Below are 15,948 nucleotides of genomic sequence, written 5' to 3'. Positions count from 1 at the left end.
CTAACCTGTGCTGCAATGCTGAGTCTAAAGCGATCTTCAAGACAATAATCTTGATAAGTATGGATGCTATAAGAAAAATTTGAATTCTATCCGATCTTTTTTTAAATAGAAAATAAATTATCTTTTATGATATATTTAATAATTATTAAATAAAATAAATTATGTCATTATAGTTAATATTAACTTTTAATTTAATTTGAATTTTGACAATTAATTAAATTAATTAAATATAATATTTTTTTTTTGTGAATGATAAGAGTTATAAAAAAGATCTTATTTTATAATGTTTTTATTTATTAAAATTACACATATATTAATTAGATCTAATGATACAAAAAATAAACTAAAAAATAAAAAAAACAAATAAAAAAATCAAAGACCAAATCACAAATTTAAAATAACAAAAAAAAAAATAGATAAAATATTAATTGAGTAAGAGTAAATTTCATAGTTGTTAATGGAGTTGATATAAGAATTATGTAATTTTATAGGTATGCAAAGTTCAGGTGATTTTACTATGATTCATTAATTTAGTTGTCAAAATTTAAGTTAAATTAAGAATTAATATTAAATATTTTGATGATATAATTTATTTTATTCAATAACTATTATATTTATTTTAAAAAATAACTTATTTTTTATTGAAAAAAATTGGATAAAATTTACCAAAAAAATGTTTTCCATATAATTTCACATACTTAACTCCTCCCAAGATCATATTATTGATGGTTGTGTAGCATTTTTTAGTTTAATATAAATTCTCTTTATTAGAAAAAACTCCTCCAATAGAGAAATCGATTTTGCTAGACGAACAAAACATCAGCCAATAATACGTAAAAAAGAAACTCGTACATCGAAAAATTCAATAGCTACCTAAAAAAAAAAAATAAAAAAAAAATCCCAAAACTACACATCAAAATTTGTGTTTTCTAATATATTAACTATTGCATATTAATTTTATTAAATGATAAAATTTACATGTATAACTTTTTTTTTGACTAAAATATACTGTATTTGGGTTTGTTCTTAGTGTTTTTTTAAGAAAAATAAGGTAATAATAATTAGTTTCATTTCTCATTAATAAACTAATATTTAAATAAATGAGATAAAATAAGTAGAAAAATATGAAGTGTATATATATATTACATTTGTATTTATATTTATATTTTTTATTAAATTTTAAAAATTATTTTATTGAATATAATTATTATTGATTTATTATCGAAAGCTAAATTTTATATAGAATTTTTTTTAATATTTTTATTTTTGACATGTAAATTATATAAAATAAACATAACAATATTAATAATACTCTACAAAATTATTAGTACTTTTATGGTATGTTTAGTTAAGAAGTTGTTACATATTTTTTTAAATAAAATTAATTCTTATAAAAGTTTCAAAAACTTAAAAATAAATTATAAATTATTAATTATCTCAAAAATATCATACTCTTATAAAATACAAAATATAATTTTTAAAATAAAACTATAATCGAAATAAGTTATTATAAAAAAATCAGATAAAAATTTTTCTTTTCAAATAATATAAGTTTAGAAAAAAAAATATTTTTTATAAAAAAAATATATAAAGTAAATAATATGATTATTAAAATATAATGTTGTAAGTCATTATCCTATAGAGATAAGTATATATATAGAAATTAATTTAAAAAAACATATAGATCTAAGTGTATAATATTAAATTAATTAAATAAAAATATCAATAAAAAATAATTAAAACTTAAACCCATCACATTATTAAAAATAATTACATATAAAATCATTAAATATTTTTTATTTTATCAACCACATATTTAATATATATATTTCAAAATTTTAGGGGATCAACACCATTACTTATCCTCCTTAAATCCGTTTCTCAAAATGATATTTATCTATGTGTTATACATATATAATTGTATCTTAAATAAAAAAAATGTATTTAAATTATTTTATTTATATATATAAAATTAATTATTAAATTAATTATTCATATAAAATATATATTAAAATATAAAATATACGTTAAAAATAAAATAATATATATATATAATAGATATTTTTGATATACATCATTTTTTAAAAATACTTCACCAAACGGTTAATTTTTTTTTTAAATGGATAAATGTGATGTGTTATTCATTAGTATGGATAAGTTAAGTATTTTTTTTAATGTGGAGATAAGAAATATGAGGATAAGATGTCATAATAAAATTCTATCAATACATAAATTTAATTTTTAGATTTGTATTTTTTTTTAAAAAATCATAAACACAAATCTCGAGATTGACCTTTAGATTTGTGATTTAAAAAAATAAAAAATATATAAACACAAATCTAACTTTTAAATTTGTGATTTTTTAAATTTAACCTTTCGATTTCTTTTACTTCTTTTTCACAATTTTGTGATACACCTCCTATTTTTATAATCTAACAAAACACACTTTTTTCTCGAATATTAAAAATAAAAAGTATCACCACTCACCAATATAAATACATAACCATAGGACAAAAAAACTCGCACCCACATGTATTTACAGATATTTACAGAAATTATCCGTGATGGAAGGACTAAAAGATAGTTAAAAAATTCTTACAAAAAAAAAATTTACACATAACATATAATTATTTAATAATAAAAAAATATTATTTTAATTTTAATAACATTTTTTAAAATATTATAATCACTATAGTATAGTTATAATAGAATCCATCACATACATACTCCATAACAATAAAAAAATGTTATTTTAATTTTAATAACACTTTTTAAAACAATATAATCACCCTAATATAGTTATATTAGAATCTAACATTCACATACATACATATATATATAATCCTAATTTATTCCTAATATTTTTGGAAAATTTTTTATTTTATTTTATTTTAATTTATGTATTACAAATTTTGTTGTATGTATATTAATTATGTTGAATTTGTATTGAGATTATGTTTTAATTTGATATATTTGGTTGAATTATATTAGATCTTATTATAGTTGTATTAATTTTTTTAAACTTTTTTTAAAACTTAATATTTATAGATACCTGTAAATATCCGTCTTCTCTACGAAAAAAATAAACAAAGATTTGTGACAAAAATAAAAAGTCAATTCTATAGTGGCTTTTGTTTGATGTCTAACTTTTGCTTAAATTATTTTTTATAGTAATTTTAAAATATTTAAAAATTTTTAACTTATATTTTTAAAATTAATTATTTAACCTATTTTAACAATTAGATAATATTTTTTAGATACTATAATAAACATAAAAATAAAATAAAAATAGAAAATAAAAAAAGATATGCTATAAAACTCTATTGTCATCCCTAAATATGATTATGTGTTGCATGCTAACTTTATTTTTGATTTATATTTTTAAAATAAGTTTAAAAGTAATATACATTATAAATAGACATTTTTATATATAATAAAGGAGATTAAAATTAATAAAAAAAATTAATTTCTACATTAATAGTAATAAAATATTAAAATATGTTTATAATATATTTATAAAATTCGTAAATATTTTATTAAGTGACTAATATGTATCTTTTATATTTTGTTTATAGCTGAAATGTTGAATCACTATTATGCGAATTTATTAATTGATTCCTAAAATTTTCTTTTATAAATATATAAACAAAATTTTAAAAATAACGTGTCAATATATCTCGGATCTTATCATATTCAATATTATCCGTGTCAATACTCAATATCCTTCGTACCAGACCACAATCATAATGAAAAGAAAAAACATTTGAAAACGCCACAAAAGGGACAAATCTCCTTCAAATTTCAACTCACACAAAAACACTCTTGTCCCCCTTCCCTTCTCTCTTTCTCCCCTGCATTTTCTCCTTCTCAAACTGTCAAAAACATTATTACTAATACACATACAAATGATCAAGTTTTTAAGTGCTAATATGTTTAAGTAGTTAACTTAAATAAGCTACTAAATCTTATTACCAATGCTAATGTTTAAAAAATAACTTAAAAATAAAAATTCTTACTTACATTATTCAAAATATTTATTATCAAAATCCATAATATAAAATGATTTTTATAAATGAAAAATTATAAAGCACTATGTAACAAGAAAATAAAAACCCTGTTTAAATACTTATAATATTTTAATTTTAGCTAAATCCATATCTGTATATATAACATAAATGAAATATATGAAGAAAAGAAAAACACAACCCTGGGACCTTTATTTTCTTCTTCCCTCTATACTCATATTTTCTTGGTTTTGTATTCTTTTCTCCACTTTCCCACTCTCTCACTCAGCTTCCTTTTTGTTTTTCTTGGACCGTTCCTTTAACTAGTTTTGGATTAGAGTTAGAGGAGTTGGGGTCTTTTCCCTCTCTCCCTCTCTCTCTCAGCCGGAAAATCCTCCTGATTTTCCCCCCACCCAAACACAAAACCAGCCACCAAAAAAGGAAAGCACTAGACAAGACAAGAAATCAAGAGAGAGAGCAACACAAAACGGTGGCGCAACTCAAATGTGATGGGAAGTGGAGTCTCTACCTTGTGTTCCTGCCTCGAACCGGCGCCGAACCAACCGGACCTCGACAACGACGTGATCTTCGCCGCCACCGAACCGCTTGACGAAACTCTCGGCCATTCCTTCTGCTATGTCAGATCCTCCAACCGATTCCTCTCGCCAACACACTCCGATCGCTTCGTTTCCCCCTCTGCCTCACTCCGTTTCTCTCCAACTCACGACCCGATCCACAGAACCCGGCCCGACCCACCCGAAACTGCTTTCAAGGCCATTTCGGGAGCCTCCGTTAGTGCCAACAGCTCCGTTCCCAAGACAGTTATTCAGTTAGAAGAAGAGGCCACCGACTGTTCCGGTAACAGAGCAGCTGGATTAGGAGGAGGGACCGTTGTCAACGGTTTCGAGAGTACGTCGTCCTTTAGCGCGCTACCGCTCCAGCCGGTTCCTCGCGGTGGAGAGCCTTCTGGAACATTCGAGAGGGGAGGAGGGTTCTTCCTCTCGGGACCAATCGAGAGCGGTGCGCTCTCCGGGCCGCTTAATTCCGGCGCCGCCACCGCCGCCGGAGTCCCGTTCTCGGCCCCGCTGGGAGGGGTGTACGTGAGGAAAAAGAGGAAGAATGGCGTGTCCGGATTCAGGAAGGCGTTTCAGAGGGGCGTGCCGGAGAAGAAGCGGCCGTGGGTGGTGCCGGTGCTGAACTTCGTCGGGAGGAAGGAAGTTCAGGCTTGCGAGGGAAAGCCGGCGCCCGTAGGGGCGGATGACGTGGCGAGAGAGGAGAGCAATGTGCAATGGGCGCTGGGGAAGGCTGGCGAGGACAGGGTGCACGTGGTAGTGTCGGAGGAGCAAGGTTGGTTGTTCGTTGGGATTTACGACGGTTTCAACGGCCCCGACGCGCCGGAGTTCCTGATGGGACATCTCTACCGTGCCGTCCACAACGAACTTCAGGGTCTGTTCTGGGAAGCTGAAGAAGCAGAGGGCAGAAACGACAATATTCCCGCTGCTGAAGTTGCTGCTGAGGTGAAAAACACTGAGGGAGATGCCAGTGAAGACTCGATCTCTCACTCGGCGACTGCGGCTGTTAAGAAGGTAACGTTTCAGGTGGAGGGAACGGAAAGCAGGAGGCGTAGGCTGTGGGAATTTCTTGCTGAGGACCCTGAAGACGGCCTTGACCTTTCTGGTTCCGATAGGTTTGCGTTTTCCGTGGATGATGCTCTCAGTGTTAACAATGCCAATGCTGGCTCCGCTGTTAGCAGAAGGTGGCTGCTGTTGTCGAAATTGAAGCATGGGTTGTCCAAGCATAAAGAGGGTCAAGGTAGGAGGCTGCTGCCATGGAGCTTTGGTGCGGAAGGGAAGGATGAGAAGGTGGAAACAGAGGCAGAGAACCCAGCTGAGGAGAAGTTTTCTTCCGGTGGAGGCCGCAGTGGTGGGAGGAGGAGGAAGGTTGGCCCGGTGGACCATGATCTTGTTTTGAGGGCATTATCTCGTGCGCTCGAGGTGACCGAGCTGGCATATTTGGATATGACTGATAAGCTTCTGGATACGAATCCAGAACTTGCTTTGATGGGTTCGTGTTTGTTGGTTTCTCTGATGAGGGATGAGGATGTGTATGTGATGAACGTTGGGGATAGCCGCGCTATTGTTGCTCATTATGAGCCCAAAGAGGGCGCTGCTGCTTGTACAGGATCCAGACTCAAGAAGGGGAACGATGGGTTGAGCACGGAGAGTATTGTTGAGGAGTCCTCGGCAGGTGAAAGCACAGGCAATTTGGGGAACGAGGATCCTGCTCCGGAAATGAGGTTGGCAGCATTGCAGCTGTCAACTGACCACAGCACCTGCATTAAAGAAGTAAGTTTAATTTTGTTTCAACTTGAGATGAAATGGTTTCTTCCATCACATAATTTTAAAGCTTCAATGGCTTCGTTAGTTGTAATAACATCATACAGATATTTGTTCACTAAATTCACCATTCTAATATGTATAAGTGGTAATGAAGTTCCAGATTTGGTAACATTTTTGAGTAATTTCAAGAGGGTGGAATGTGGATCATGATCATGTTTTGTATGGTTCTTCTTTTAATTATGGAAATTATGAAAAATTAGAAATGTTCCTGTTTCATTGTTGCAGTTTTTAGTTGTGTTTCCTCTTTTGTTCAGATTGCATCAGCTTTCTAAACAGTGGAGCCTATTCTTTTGCAGGAAGTCAATAGAATTAAAAATGAGCACCCTGATGATGCGCAATGCATAGTCAATGATAGAGTAAAAGGTCGTCTCAAGGTCACCAGAGCATTTGGGGCAGGATTTTTGAAACAGGTGTCTTTCAAAATCCTCTATGTTAATGGAATGCATTTCTATACAATAAATGCTAGTATACAAGTATTTAAATGGAGGGAGCCACTCGGATAAACGTCTTTTTTTAAAGATGTTTTCTAACAATTAAAATTTAATATATGTAATTGATTAAACCGTATTATTTTTGTTATAATAGATCGGACAAACTGATTTGACCAAAAAATCGATGAACTAAATTTTAAACTGATATAAATTAATATTTTTTTTTATAAAAAATACTACAATACCCTTATTATAGAAAATGACTAAAATACTCATATATATATATAAAACCCTAAAACTTAACCCCATGACAACTTAGAGAGAAGAGAAGGGTTAGGATTTATGGTTCTCAAAATTAATATATATGAGTATTTTGTCATTTTCTATAAAAAGGATATTATAGTCATTTTCTATAAAAATATTAATTTAGACCGGTTTAAGATTTAGTTCATTGATTTTTTGGCCAAATCAATTTGTCTGATATAATTTTGACAAAAATAACACGATTTAATGAGTTATATGTATTGAATTTTAATTACTAAGAAACATCTTTAAAAAAAGTTGTTTTTAACGTGTTTATCCGAATGGCTCCCTTAAATGGATGCACGGAGCTGTGGACATTTCTTATATGCTTATAAATAGGTTGTGTGATCTTTTTATATTAATGGAAAGGAAAATCATTTTTTATAATCCTGTGTTTCTAATGTGAATTTTCGGTATGTAGGTACTTTCACATATATAAGTTGAAATTTTGGCATGTAAGTTTAGTTTCATTTATAAAAGTTAAATGAGATGATTAGAAATATGACCAGAACCAAAAATTGAAGGGTGAAATTGCAAACCTGTGGAATTGAAACTTGTCAGATGAATTCATGCTTGTTGAAAAGTGTTTCCTTAAGATGCTCTAGTGCTCTATATGATGTAAGCTACACATTCAAACATTTAGACTTAACGGTTGCAAATTGCATTACACTTTTACTTGAAAATAATCTGGTGAGTGGTAAGGTCAGTTTTAGTAGAAGATGCTGACATTGGAAGCATTAGTTCCTTGAAAAAAAATTTGTCTTTCTTTAGGCAGTGTATTATATACAATGTTGTTTCTCTATAAAGGGTTTCTTGGCAAGTACAACTTGGTACTTTTTGCTCACAAGTGTCCAATTATTGATTTTCATGTATTTTGAATATGCTGCTTATCTGTATGTTAATATTGTACTTGAAGAACCAACATAAAATTCTTGAATTTCCCCTTGCCCTGCTCTTTTTGTGATTTGTTGTTTAAGATGGCCCAACTTGGCATAATATGTCATGTGCATATTACTACTTATGCTGCTCCCTCCGCACAATAATTTAGAAGCCTGATTGTTATGCCTCCTGTTTAATATCTTGCACAAATGTATACTCACATCAGGGGTGGTTTGCATTTTTTGTAGCCAAAGTTGAATGATGCGGTGTTAGAAATGTTTCGGAACGAGTATATTGGCACTGCTCCATATATATCCTGCTCTCCTTCGCTACGTCACCATAGATTATGCCCTAGAGATCAGTTCTTGATTCTCTCATCTGATGGGTTATATCAATATCTAAACAATGAAGAAGTTGTTTCTCAAGTGGAGAGCTTCATGGAAAAGTTTCCAGAAGGAGATCCTGCTCAACATTTAATTGAAGAGCTGCTTCTCCGTGCAGCAAAGAAGGCTGGTAAGCAAGTCTTCTGCCCTTGTGTATCTTTCTTCTTCTGCAATCTACTTAGTCATGTAAAGTTTGTATGGCATAAGCGGAGAGAATAGTAATTAGATCCTTGTTTTTATAGAGACTAAAGCTTACATCGTATACAAGTTGAGACTTGTCAGTTGGAAATATTTTATGCATTTGCCTTTGGGAGCTTTATACTTAATTAACCAAACCCCCACCCCCCCCCCCCCCCAAAAAAAAACCCCAAAGTCTGCTGTTCCGCAAGATTGCTGGATCGTCTATATTAAATAAGCCTCTATTTTACATTATGCTCCCTTCTGGTCCACTGATTTGATACTCTGCAGTTTTATGCAGCAACTACTGTATATTTCCCATCTTTTATAAGTCTACAGTCCTTAATGTTCTTATATTTTATTCTTACCACTCCTGTGGACCTCTGAATTATTCATCAGGTCAATTTCAAAGAGTACTATTGTAGTCAATATCCACCTTTTGCGTCTGTCTGCTTTTGTTTTTGTAGTTTTGGCTCTTGTGTTTGAACAAAATTTATGTGATTATTATCTTTGATGCCAGAACGCTGTTTTTCCCTTTCTCAACTTCCCTGGGAATGCAGGTAACATGAAAAATCAGGCAAACAAGAAAAAGTGCTTCCTTCAATATGTTGATTTCATTTATAAGCTGATTTTTCTATCATGTTTATATATAAAATGCACGTCTAGATATTTATTTTGGACTTATTTTGCAGGCATGGGTTTTCATGAGTTGCTTGATATCCCACATGGAGATAGGAGGAAATACCATGATGATGTCACTGTCATGGTGATATCACTTGAAGGAAGAATCTGGAAATCCTCTGGGAGGTATCTGTGAGTTGCCACCTTCAAGTTGATGTTGGCTCTTATGACATGTGATGGTCACTTTCCATTCGCTTTGCCTCAAAGCCGGGACAGAAGTACATAGCTGATCCATTTTTCATGGATCCTGGATGCTTTCCAATCACAAAAACCGTTATCAAATTGAGGAATTCTCAGATGTTGTTGGCAAGAATCTTCAACTAGAGCTCTATCTGGAATTAAAGAAGCTGAATGCAATTTGATGAGCTAGGAATGAGCGTTGCAGATGCACTTTGGACTTCAGGAAAAAAAAAAAAAGAAAATCTGTAAAGCCTTTCAAACTGTTTCCTTATCCATTGAAAGAGTCTATTCTCTATAATCCCCTGCTCTTTAGTAGTTATAGAGATGGAAAATGATAGAAATTTTGCAGAGGGAAGGCCCTTTCTATTTATTTTTCTTTTTCTTCTTTTCTCTTCGGCAGAGCTAAGGGTGTACATTCGTGGGGATACAAAATGTACTGGTTGAAGTTGAGCATCTCTGTAACTGAGGGTGGATTTCACCACAGTGGATTAAATATTTTTCTTAGAGATCTCTAAATCAAATCAGTCTGCTCATAATTCAGTGCATATAACTTGCTGATTGAAATAGCCCTTTCGGACTTTGGACGACCAGACATTAATTGCTGTCACTTATTTCTAGGGGTGACCATGGGTAGGGTAGGGTAGGGTTTGGATCCAACTCTAACTCTACTCGTGGGTTGAGAATATTCCAATCCTAACCCTACCCATTCTTAACTCGCGGGTACCCGACCTTACCTGCGGGTTACAAAAAATATACAACATTATTATATAACTTGATGATAATTTAAAATAGAATTGATTTTTATATAAAAAAAAATATTAAATTATCAATTAATAATTTTCTTTTAGTGGTTAAAAATCTTTTGCATTTAGTAAGAGGTCTTTGATTTAATATTCACTTAAAACATATTTTTATATAAGTATATAATATAAACATATATAGAGTGCGGGTTGGTCGGATAAGATTGAAGCTCAATCCGCACCCTACCCGACCCGCACGAGAACCCTACCCGCACCCTACCCTACCCGCTGCGGATTGGGTTGACAACCCTACCCGAACGGGTGGGATCGAGTTGGGTACCCGCGGATAAGGTACATATTGCCACCCCCTACTTATTTTTTTCACAAGAATTAAGTCGGTCTTTTTTTTTTGAAAAGAAATTGTCTTAAATCAGTCTAAACTCTAAAATAAAAGAATAAGGATATAATTTAATTCTTAATAAATTGAGTTACTAAATTAATTTCTAATTTTTTTATTAAAAAAAGCCATAAAAAAAAAATAAAGAAAGAGTAATAATTCAAATTAATCCTTAAGAAATTTTTGGTGGAACACTTTTAATCTTTAATAAATTTTAATTCTCAAATTAATTGTAAAACTTTTTATTTCGGTATACAGCTTAATTCTCATATTGGGGGGGGGGGGGGGGGAGTTTGTGTAATACATTCATTTTTTTAAGTGCATGTTTGCATAAATACTAAACCAACTGCATTTCACCTTGTTAAAAAGAATGCAATTTTGCATTGGAAAGTTCAGTATTGCTTTGAATTGTGCAGTAAATCCCCTTCCTAAAACTAATTTTTATTGAATTTGAATGTAATAAAGATTGCAAAAAAGGAAAAAAGAAATAGTGAAGGGGAAAAAAGAAAAAAGAAGACTACATTTAAGGGTTTTTATCATTAAATAAACAGAGAGGAGTTACATGCCATCCCCTCCAACTTCACTCTCCACATTTCAAGTAATAAAAGTATACTTGCAAAGTATCATTGTTATGTATCAGCGATAGAGAAAGTTGAATGCCACTTGATCCTCTCCACAGTCTATGTTGCAACAGCTGCTGATGAAAACTTTGACCTAACCCAATAGATCAAATCCTCTCTAGTTGCAACGAAACAACCAGCTTTTTCCTCACTTGGATTAAATGGAGCAGCTAGTTTCTTCAAATGAGACGCAAAAGAAATGTTCAGTCCTTGCGCGAACTTATGAACACCGGTACCAGTTTGTGCTAGGAAAAACTCTGGAAGTGCCTCCTCCCGCTGAACGATTTTGGTGAGTGTCCACATCCACTCTTCGAGTGCAGTTAGAGCTGCGCCAACTGACAATGATCGAACATCTAAACACCATTCGCTATTGGTTTTGTTGTGTAAACCAGGGTATAATCCAAACAAGGTTCCCAGGTAGAGTAGCTCATGTGCTCTCTCTTGTAGATCTTTGTTTCTACATATGTCAATCAAGCAGTTACAGAAGGGTCTTCGAACTTCAACCGAAGCATTGCTCATTATCACCTTGAACTCTTCCTTGACAGCCTCGAATCTAGTTTCTTCATCTACAATCAACTGAATAAAGGCAACCAATTTCGGGTTAGCTTTACGCAAACAAGAAAGGACCTTTTCCTCGTCGTCCTTGCTACCCTGAGACAGAGACAAAACAGATAGCAAGGAACCGCATAGCCTATCATCAGGCTTAACTCCCCTCTCAATAGCAACATCAAAAACTCTGACCAGATCATCAAACTCCATAGCCTTCCCTAAGCACTGAATCAAGCAGGTACACCCCATCACGTTGAGTTGGATCCCCAACCTTGACATCTCTTCAAACAACTCCATTGCGCTATCGACATCTCCCTCACTCCCATATATGTTGAGCATTGCTGTGTAACTATAGCTATCAGGTTTAGTATGCTCGGACTGTTTCATGTCCTCGAAGAGAGTCTCAGCCTCCTCCACCAACCCAACATCCGCGCACATGTTCAACAGCGTATTATACAGAATGAAATCCATAGGCCAGCCATTTTCCTTCATTCTCTCCCACAACTCCAAAGCATCTCTAGACCACCTAGCCTTACCATATATCTTAATAACAGCAGTTAGCGTCTTCTCGTTCGGTTCTACCCCCGACTCAATCATTTCCTCAAAAAGGCTCCTAGCAAAACCCGGCTTCCCGGCCTTCCCCATTGCCTCCAACAAGGTGTTGTACACAACCAGATTTGGCTGAACCCCAATAGACTTCATCTCTTGCAAAACATACCTAATGCCATCATAGTCCCCGGCCTCACCAAACATCTTCCCCAAAACAGAGAATGTTATTGGGTCCGGCTTCCACCCAGTTGCTCTCCCTCTCTCATACAAGTTTATCACCTCTTGCACCTTCCCTAACTTAGCATAAACATCCAATATAGCAGAGTAAGTTACCTCATCTGGCATCAAACCGGTCTTGTACATTCTCTCAAACCAGTACACGGCCTTATCAAAAAGATTGCACTTCTTTGCACATGAAATGATTGTAGAGTAAGTAATGTTATCTAACTCAATACCATCATGAAACATCTGGTGTGCAAGTTCTTCAATCAGCTGAAACTGCCTCCCAAACCTCAACGACTTCATTGTGACATTGTAGAAGATTGTTTCCATGGGAATCAAATTCTGGGTCCGCATCCAATGCAAGAACATGTGGGTCTTCGGCCATGGCTTCAAGCTATTAAGCACCAAAAGCGCGTTTTCTCTAGTAAGTGTGTGCGGGATTTCCTTCACCATATCAGAGAACTCATCATCAGAATTCCCACATTCATTGATCTTTTGCGCAAAGAGTTGAAAATCTCTGAGCTGAGGAGTGTAGGAGTAAGGGGCACGCTTCTGCCTCTGGTGCGAGAGCACGGAGCGTTTGGGTTTTGTGGGGTTGACCCACGTTGACTTTGGCTTCGAAAGAACATTGGGTTGGATTCCAATGGAGGTTGATAAGGTTTTGTTGGCGAGAGGAGTGAGTTGTTCAGACAAAGAAGGGTTCTTCTTGGTGGTTGTGGAAGGAGCTTCCGGGTTGGATTTTGAAGTGGTGCAGTGAATGGGGAAATTTTTTCTACGTGTTTTTGGCTTCAGAGGGTTAGGGTTAGGGTTGGTGGTGGCGGTATTGGTATTTGTGTTGGTGGTGAATCTTGTTCTCTTGGTGTCTGTGAAGAGGATATCAGTGATTGAAGAGAGTGGCGCAGCCATTGAAGAAGTGAAGTGAGTGAGGGGTTTGGGATCTTGCAATGATGTTATATTTTCTTAGTACCTTATCTAAACGGTTAATCCAAAAAATTCTGGGTTTTTTCTTGGGTCACAGGAGATAGATATTTTTATGACATCCCATTAAGATCCTTAGTTCTAGTTCCTCAAACTGGGCCTTCACAGAAAGCCTGTCATAACTCGGACCAAAAGCTTAATAAAAAAAGAGAAAAAGATATAGTGAATGGCAAATGAGGTTTTGGTTGAGTGGCTAAATATGTTACATTCGGATTCGAATTTTAGTGTTGGTTAAGTAGTAGATAAAATTTTTAAATGTGTGCGAATATTTGATACGTAAGTGTATAATGTCTAAAATTGGGGCTATCCAATCTATCCGATAAAAAAAAGGATATAGTGAATGTAAGGGGCAAGATTCGACAATGTCACAACGAGTTTTGCACTAACGTTAGTCAACAAATGCGTTGATGGTTATATGAAGAAAAAAATTAGATCCGAAAGTTGATAAGTGGTGGTATTTATTCCTTACATTTAAATCTCATAATTTTGTATTATTTAATTTTTTTTATCTAATACACTAGGCACTAAGTATTTTATAAAAAGTTTAATTATTCTGTTGGTTTTTATAATTTTATTAAATTTTCAATTAGGTCTCTATACTTTTTTCTTTCAATTGGGTCCCTGAATCATTTATATTTTTTTTTCAATTAGGTCCTTTCTGATACCAAACGTTAAAAAAATGTTAAAGAAGAGTGAATTTACTATTATACCTATCGTTTACTCTGTACAATTCTCTCATACATAGTATGGTTCTAACTCTCCTTTCTCTTCCTTTATTTGCTTCTCATACTTTGTGAACACTCATAGATTCAAGCCAACTATTTTCAGAAATCTCTAGATTTAAAAAGTATTTTCAAGTGATGATGGATTAATTTGGAGTAATCCTCTAAAATTGATTACGACTATCAACTTTCCACTCGCCCTATCTAAAAGTTCAGTAGTCAACAATAATGGAAGTGACACCATTGCTAATGATGATAGAATGTTTCACCTCTAAAAATCCTACTATGGAACTCAAATGGCTCAAAACTACAACAACAATAATAAAATCAACCACCAACAAGAACCTTCTCCTTACACCATCCATCTTTTCAATTTACATTTCCACCGATCTCACCACGTCGACCTTCTCTGCGGCATGTGCCACCACTCTTTCCACAGGTTTCTAAGTCACGTGGTAGAGGATCAACCCCTCTTTCTTGACACTCGCAAGCTCCGCATTGCTCTCTCTCACAGCACTTTCGTTGTCTTTGTCTTCTGCAAGTCTTACCATATTCTTGCTGCTGCTGATGGTAGTGACGATGGAAGTTTTGAGATAGAGAATTTGGTTGAGTGTGTGATGTTGATGACTCCTTCTGATGGTGAATTAGTAGGATTTGGGGTTTGGGGTACCATTTCGAATTGTTGCCTCATTGCTTCAATTTATGATATCATGGTAACACTTACAAAAAGCAATTAAAAAGATGAGCTTTACCTGGTTGAAAAATTTTCCTGAGCTGAATTTGATGGTAATAAACACATGAGTTGTATCATTTGGATTTTAGTTATTTATTTTTTGGTTAGTATATGAATAAACGTGTACGAAGGAACGAAAGAGGGAGTGAAAGAGAAAGATTTTGGTCTAAGTGTGAGAATGACAAAGGAAAGGACTAATTTTGTCTTTATGAAAAAAAGCAGGAGAGAGACAATTAAGGATCCAGAAAAAAAAAGTTAGGGTATTTTCAATTTGAAAATTGAATATTTTGTTAATCAAATATTTTTATCATGGTAGGGACCTAATTGAAAAAAAAATAAATGCTCAAGGATCCAATTGAAAGAAAAAAAATATAAAGATCTAATTAAAAATTTGACAAAATTATAAAAACTAACAGAATAATTAAACCTTTGTAAAATCATTATTAATCATGCGACCCACCTTTTTTTTCCTTCTCTCCTTTTCTCAATAGATCAAAACCCAAGAATGATTTTTTTTTCTTTCAAGAACTTCCCAATCTTTTGTGGAATCCTATAAAGTAAGAAATTTCAAGAGTATGAAGCTAGCTTAATTATCACCGCCACCACCCCTAGGGAGTGGAATCCCCCACATAATTAATAGAAGTAACACTACCATTATTGTCACCATTATTATTGACCATAAAAGCTTTGAGCTTTTTCATGAGTTCTTGAAGTGGGTTTTTTCTTTAAGATTCTAAGAAAAAAGACAAAGTAAATGTCTTTCTTGAAGGAAGGAGAACAGTGTTGCGATCTCTATGAGAGTCTGGTGCACGAAATTGTGATCTCCAGGCTCGAACAAATCCTGGTAATGGCTCCAAGGCTTGGTGCTCTGATCTTAATTCATGATTGTCACAACTTCGATACAAACTAACCAGCAAGTGCACTGGGTCGTCCAAGTAATACCTTACGTGAGTAAGGGTCGAATCCCACGGAGATTGTTGGTATGAAGCAAGCTATGGTCA

The 15,948-nt window shown here is 33.8% G+C and overlaps 2 protein-coding genes across 2 annotated transcripts; one reads left to right on the top strand and one right to left on the bottom strand.

Moving 5' to 3' along the window:
• The first annotated feature begins 3,774 nt into the window (after positions 1–3,774).
• On the top strand, positions 3,775–9,982 carry LOC112720675 (protein phosphatase 2C 29). The gene is made up of 4 exons (XM_025771709.3): positions 3,775–6,349; positions 6,700–6,813; positions 8,265–8,529; positions 9,269–9,982. Exons 1-4 carry the CDS (start codon positions 4,514–4,516, stop codon positions 9,391–9,393), a joined length of 2,340 nt encoding a protein of 779 aa, XP_025627494.1. The 5' UTR covers positions 3,775–4,513; the 3' UTR covers positions 9,394–9,982.
• Positions 9,983–11,092: 1,110 nt separating this feature from the next.
• On the bottom strand, positions 11,093–13,744 carry LOC112720676 (pentatricopeptide repeat-containing protein At5g46580, chloroplastic-like). The gene has a single exon (XM_025771710.3). The coding sequence runs from the start codon at positions 13,418–13,420 to the stop codon at positions 11,255–11,257; it is 2,166 nt and encodes a 721-aa protein (XP_025627495.1). The 5' UTR covers positions 13,421–13,744; the 3' UTR covers positions 11,093–11,254.
• Between the last annotated feature and the right edge of the window lie 2,204 nt (positions 13,745–15,948).

This window comes from Arachis hypogaea, chromosome 11, assembly GCF_003086295.3.
Source record: "Arachis hypogaea cultivar Tifrunner chromosome 11, arahy.Tifrunner.gnm2.J5K5, whole genome shotgun sequence".
Taxonomy (NCBI): domain Eukaryota; kingdom Viridiplantae; phylum Streptophyta; class Magnoliopsida; order Fabales; family Fabaceae; genus Arachis; species Arachis hypogaea.
This window is presented reverse-complemented; position numbering and strand designations above follow the sequence as displayed.

Bases quoted from the DNA above. Each gene is read 5' to 3' on its own strand.
- LOC112720676 (XM_025771710.3), bottom strand. From the start codon at position 13,420: ATGGCTGCGCCACTCTCTTCAATCACTGATATCCTCTTCACAGACACC.
- LOC112720675 (XM_025771709.3), top strand. From the start codon at position 4,514: ATGGGAAGTGGAGTCTCTACCTTGTGTTCCTGCCTCGAACCGGCGCCG. The intron at 6,350-6,699 runs GTAAGTTTAATT...ATTCTTTTGCAG, and splicing joins ACAGCACCTGCATTAAAGAA to GAAGTCAATAGAATTAAAAA. The intron at 6,814-8,264 runs GTGTCTTTCAAA...CATTTTTTGTAG, and splicing joins GGGCAGGATTTTTGAAACAG to CCAAAGTTGAATGATGCGGT.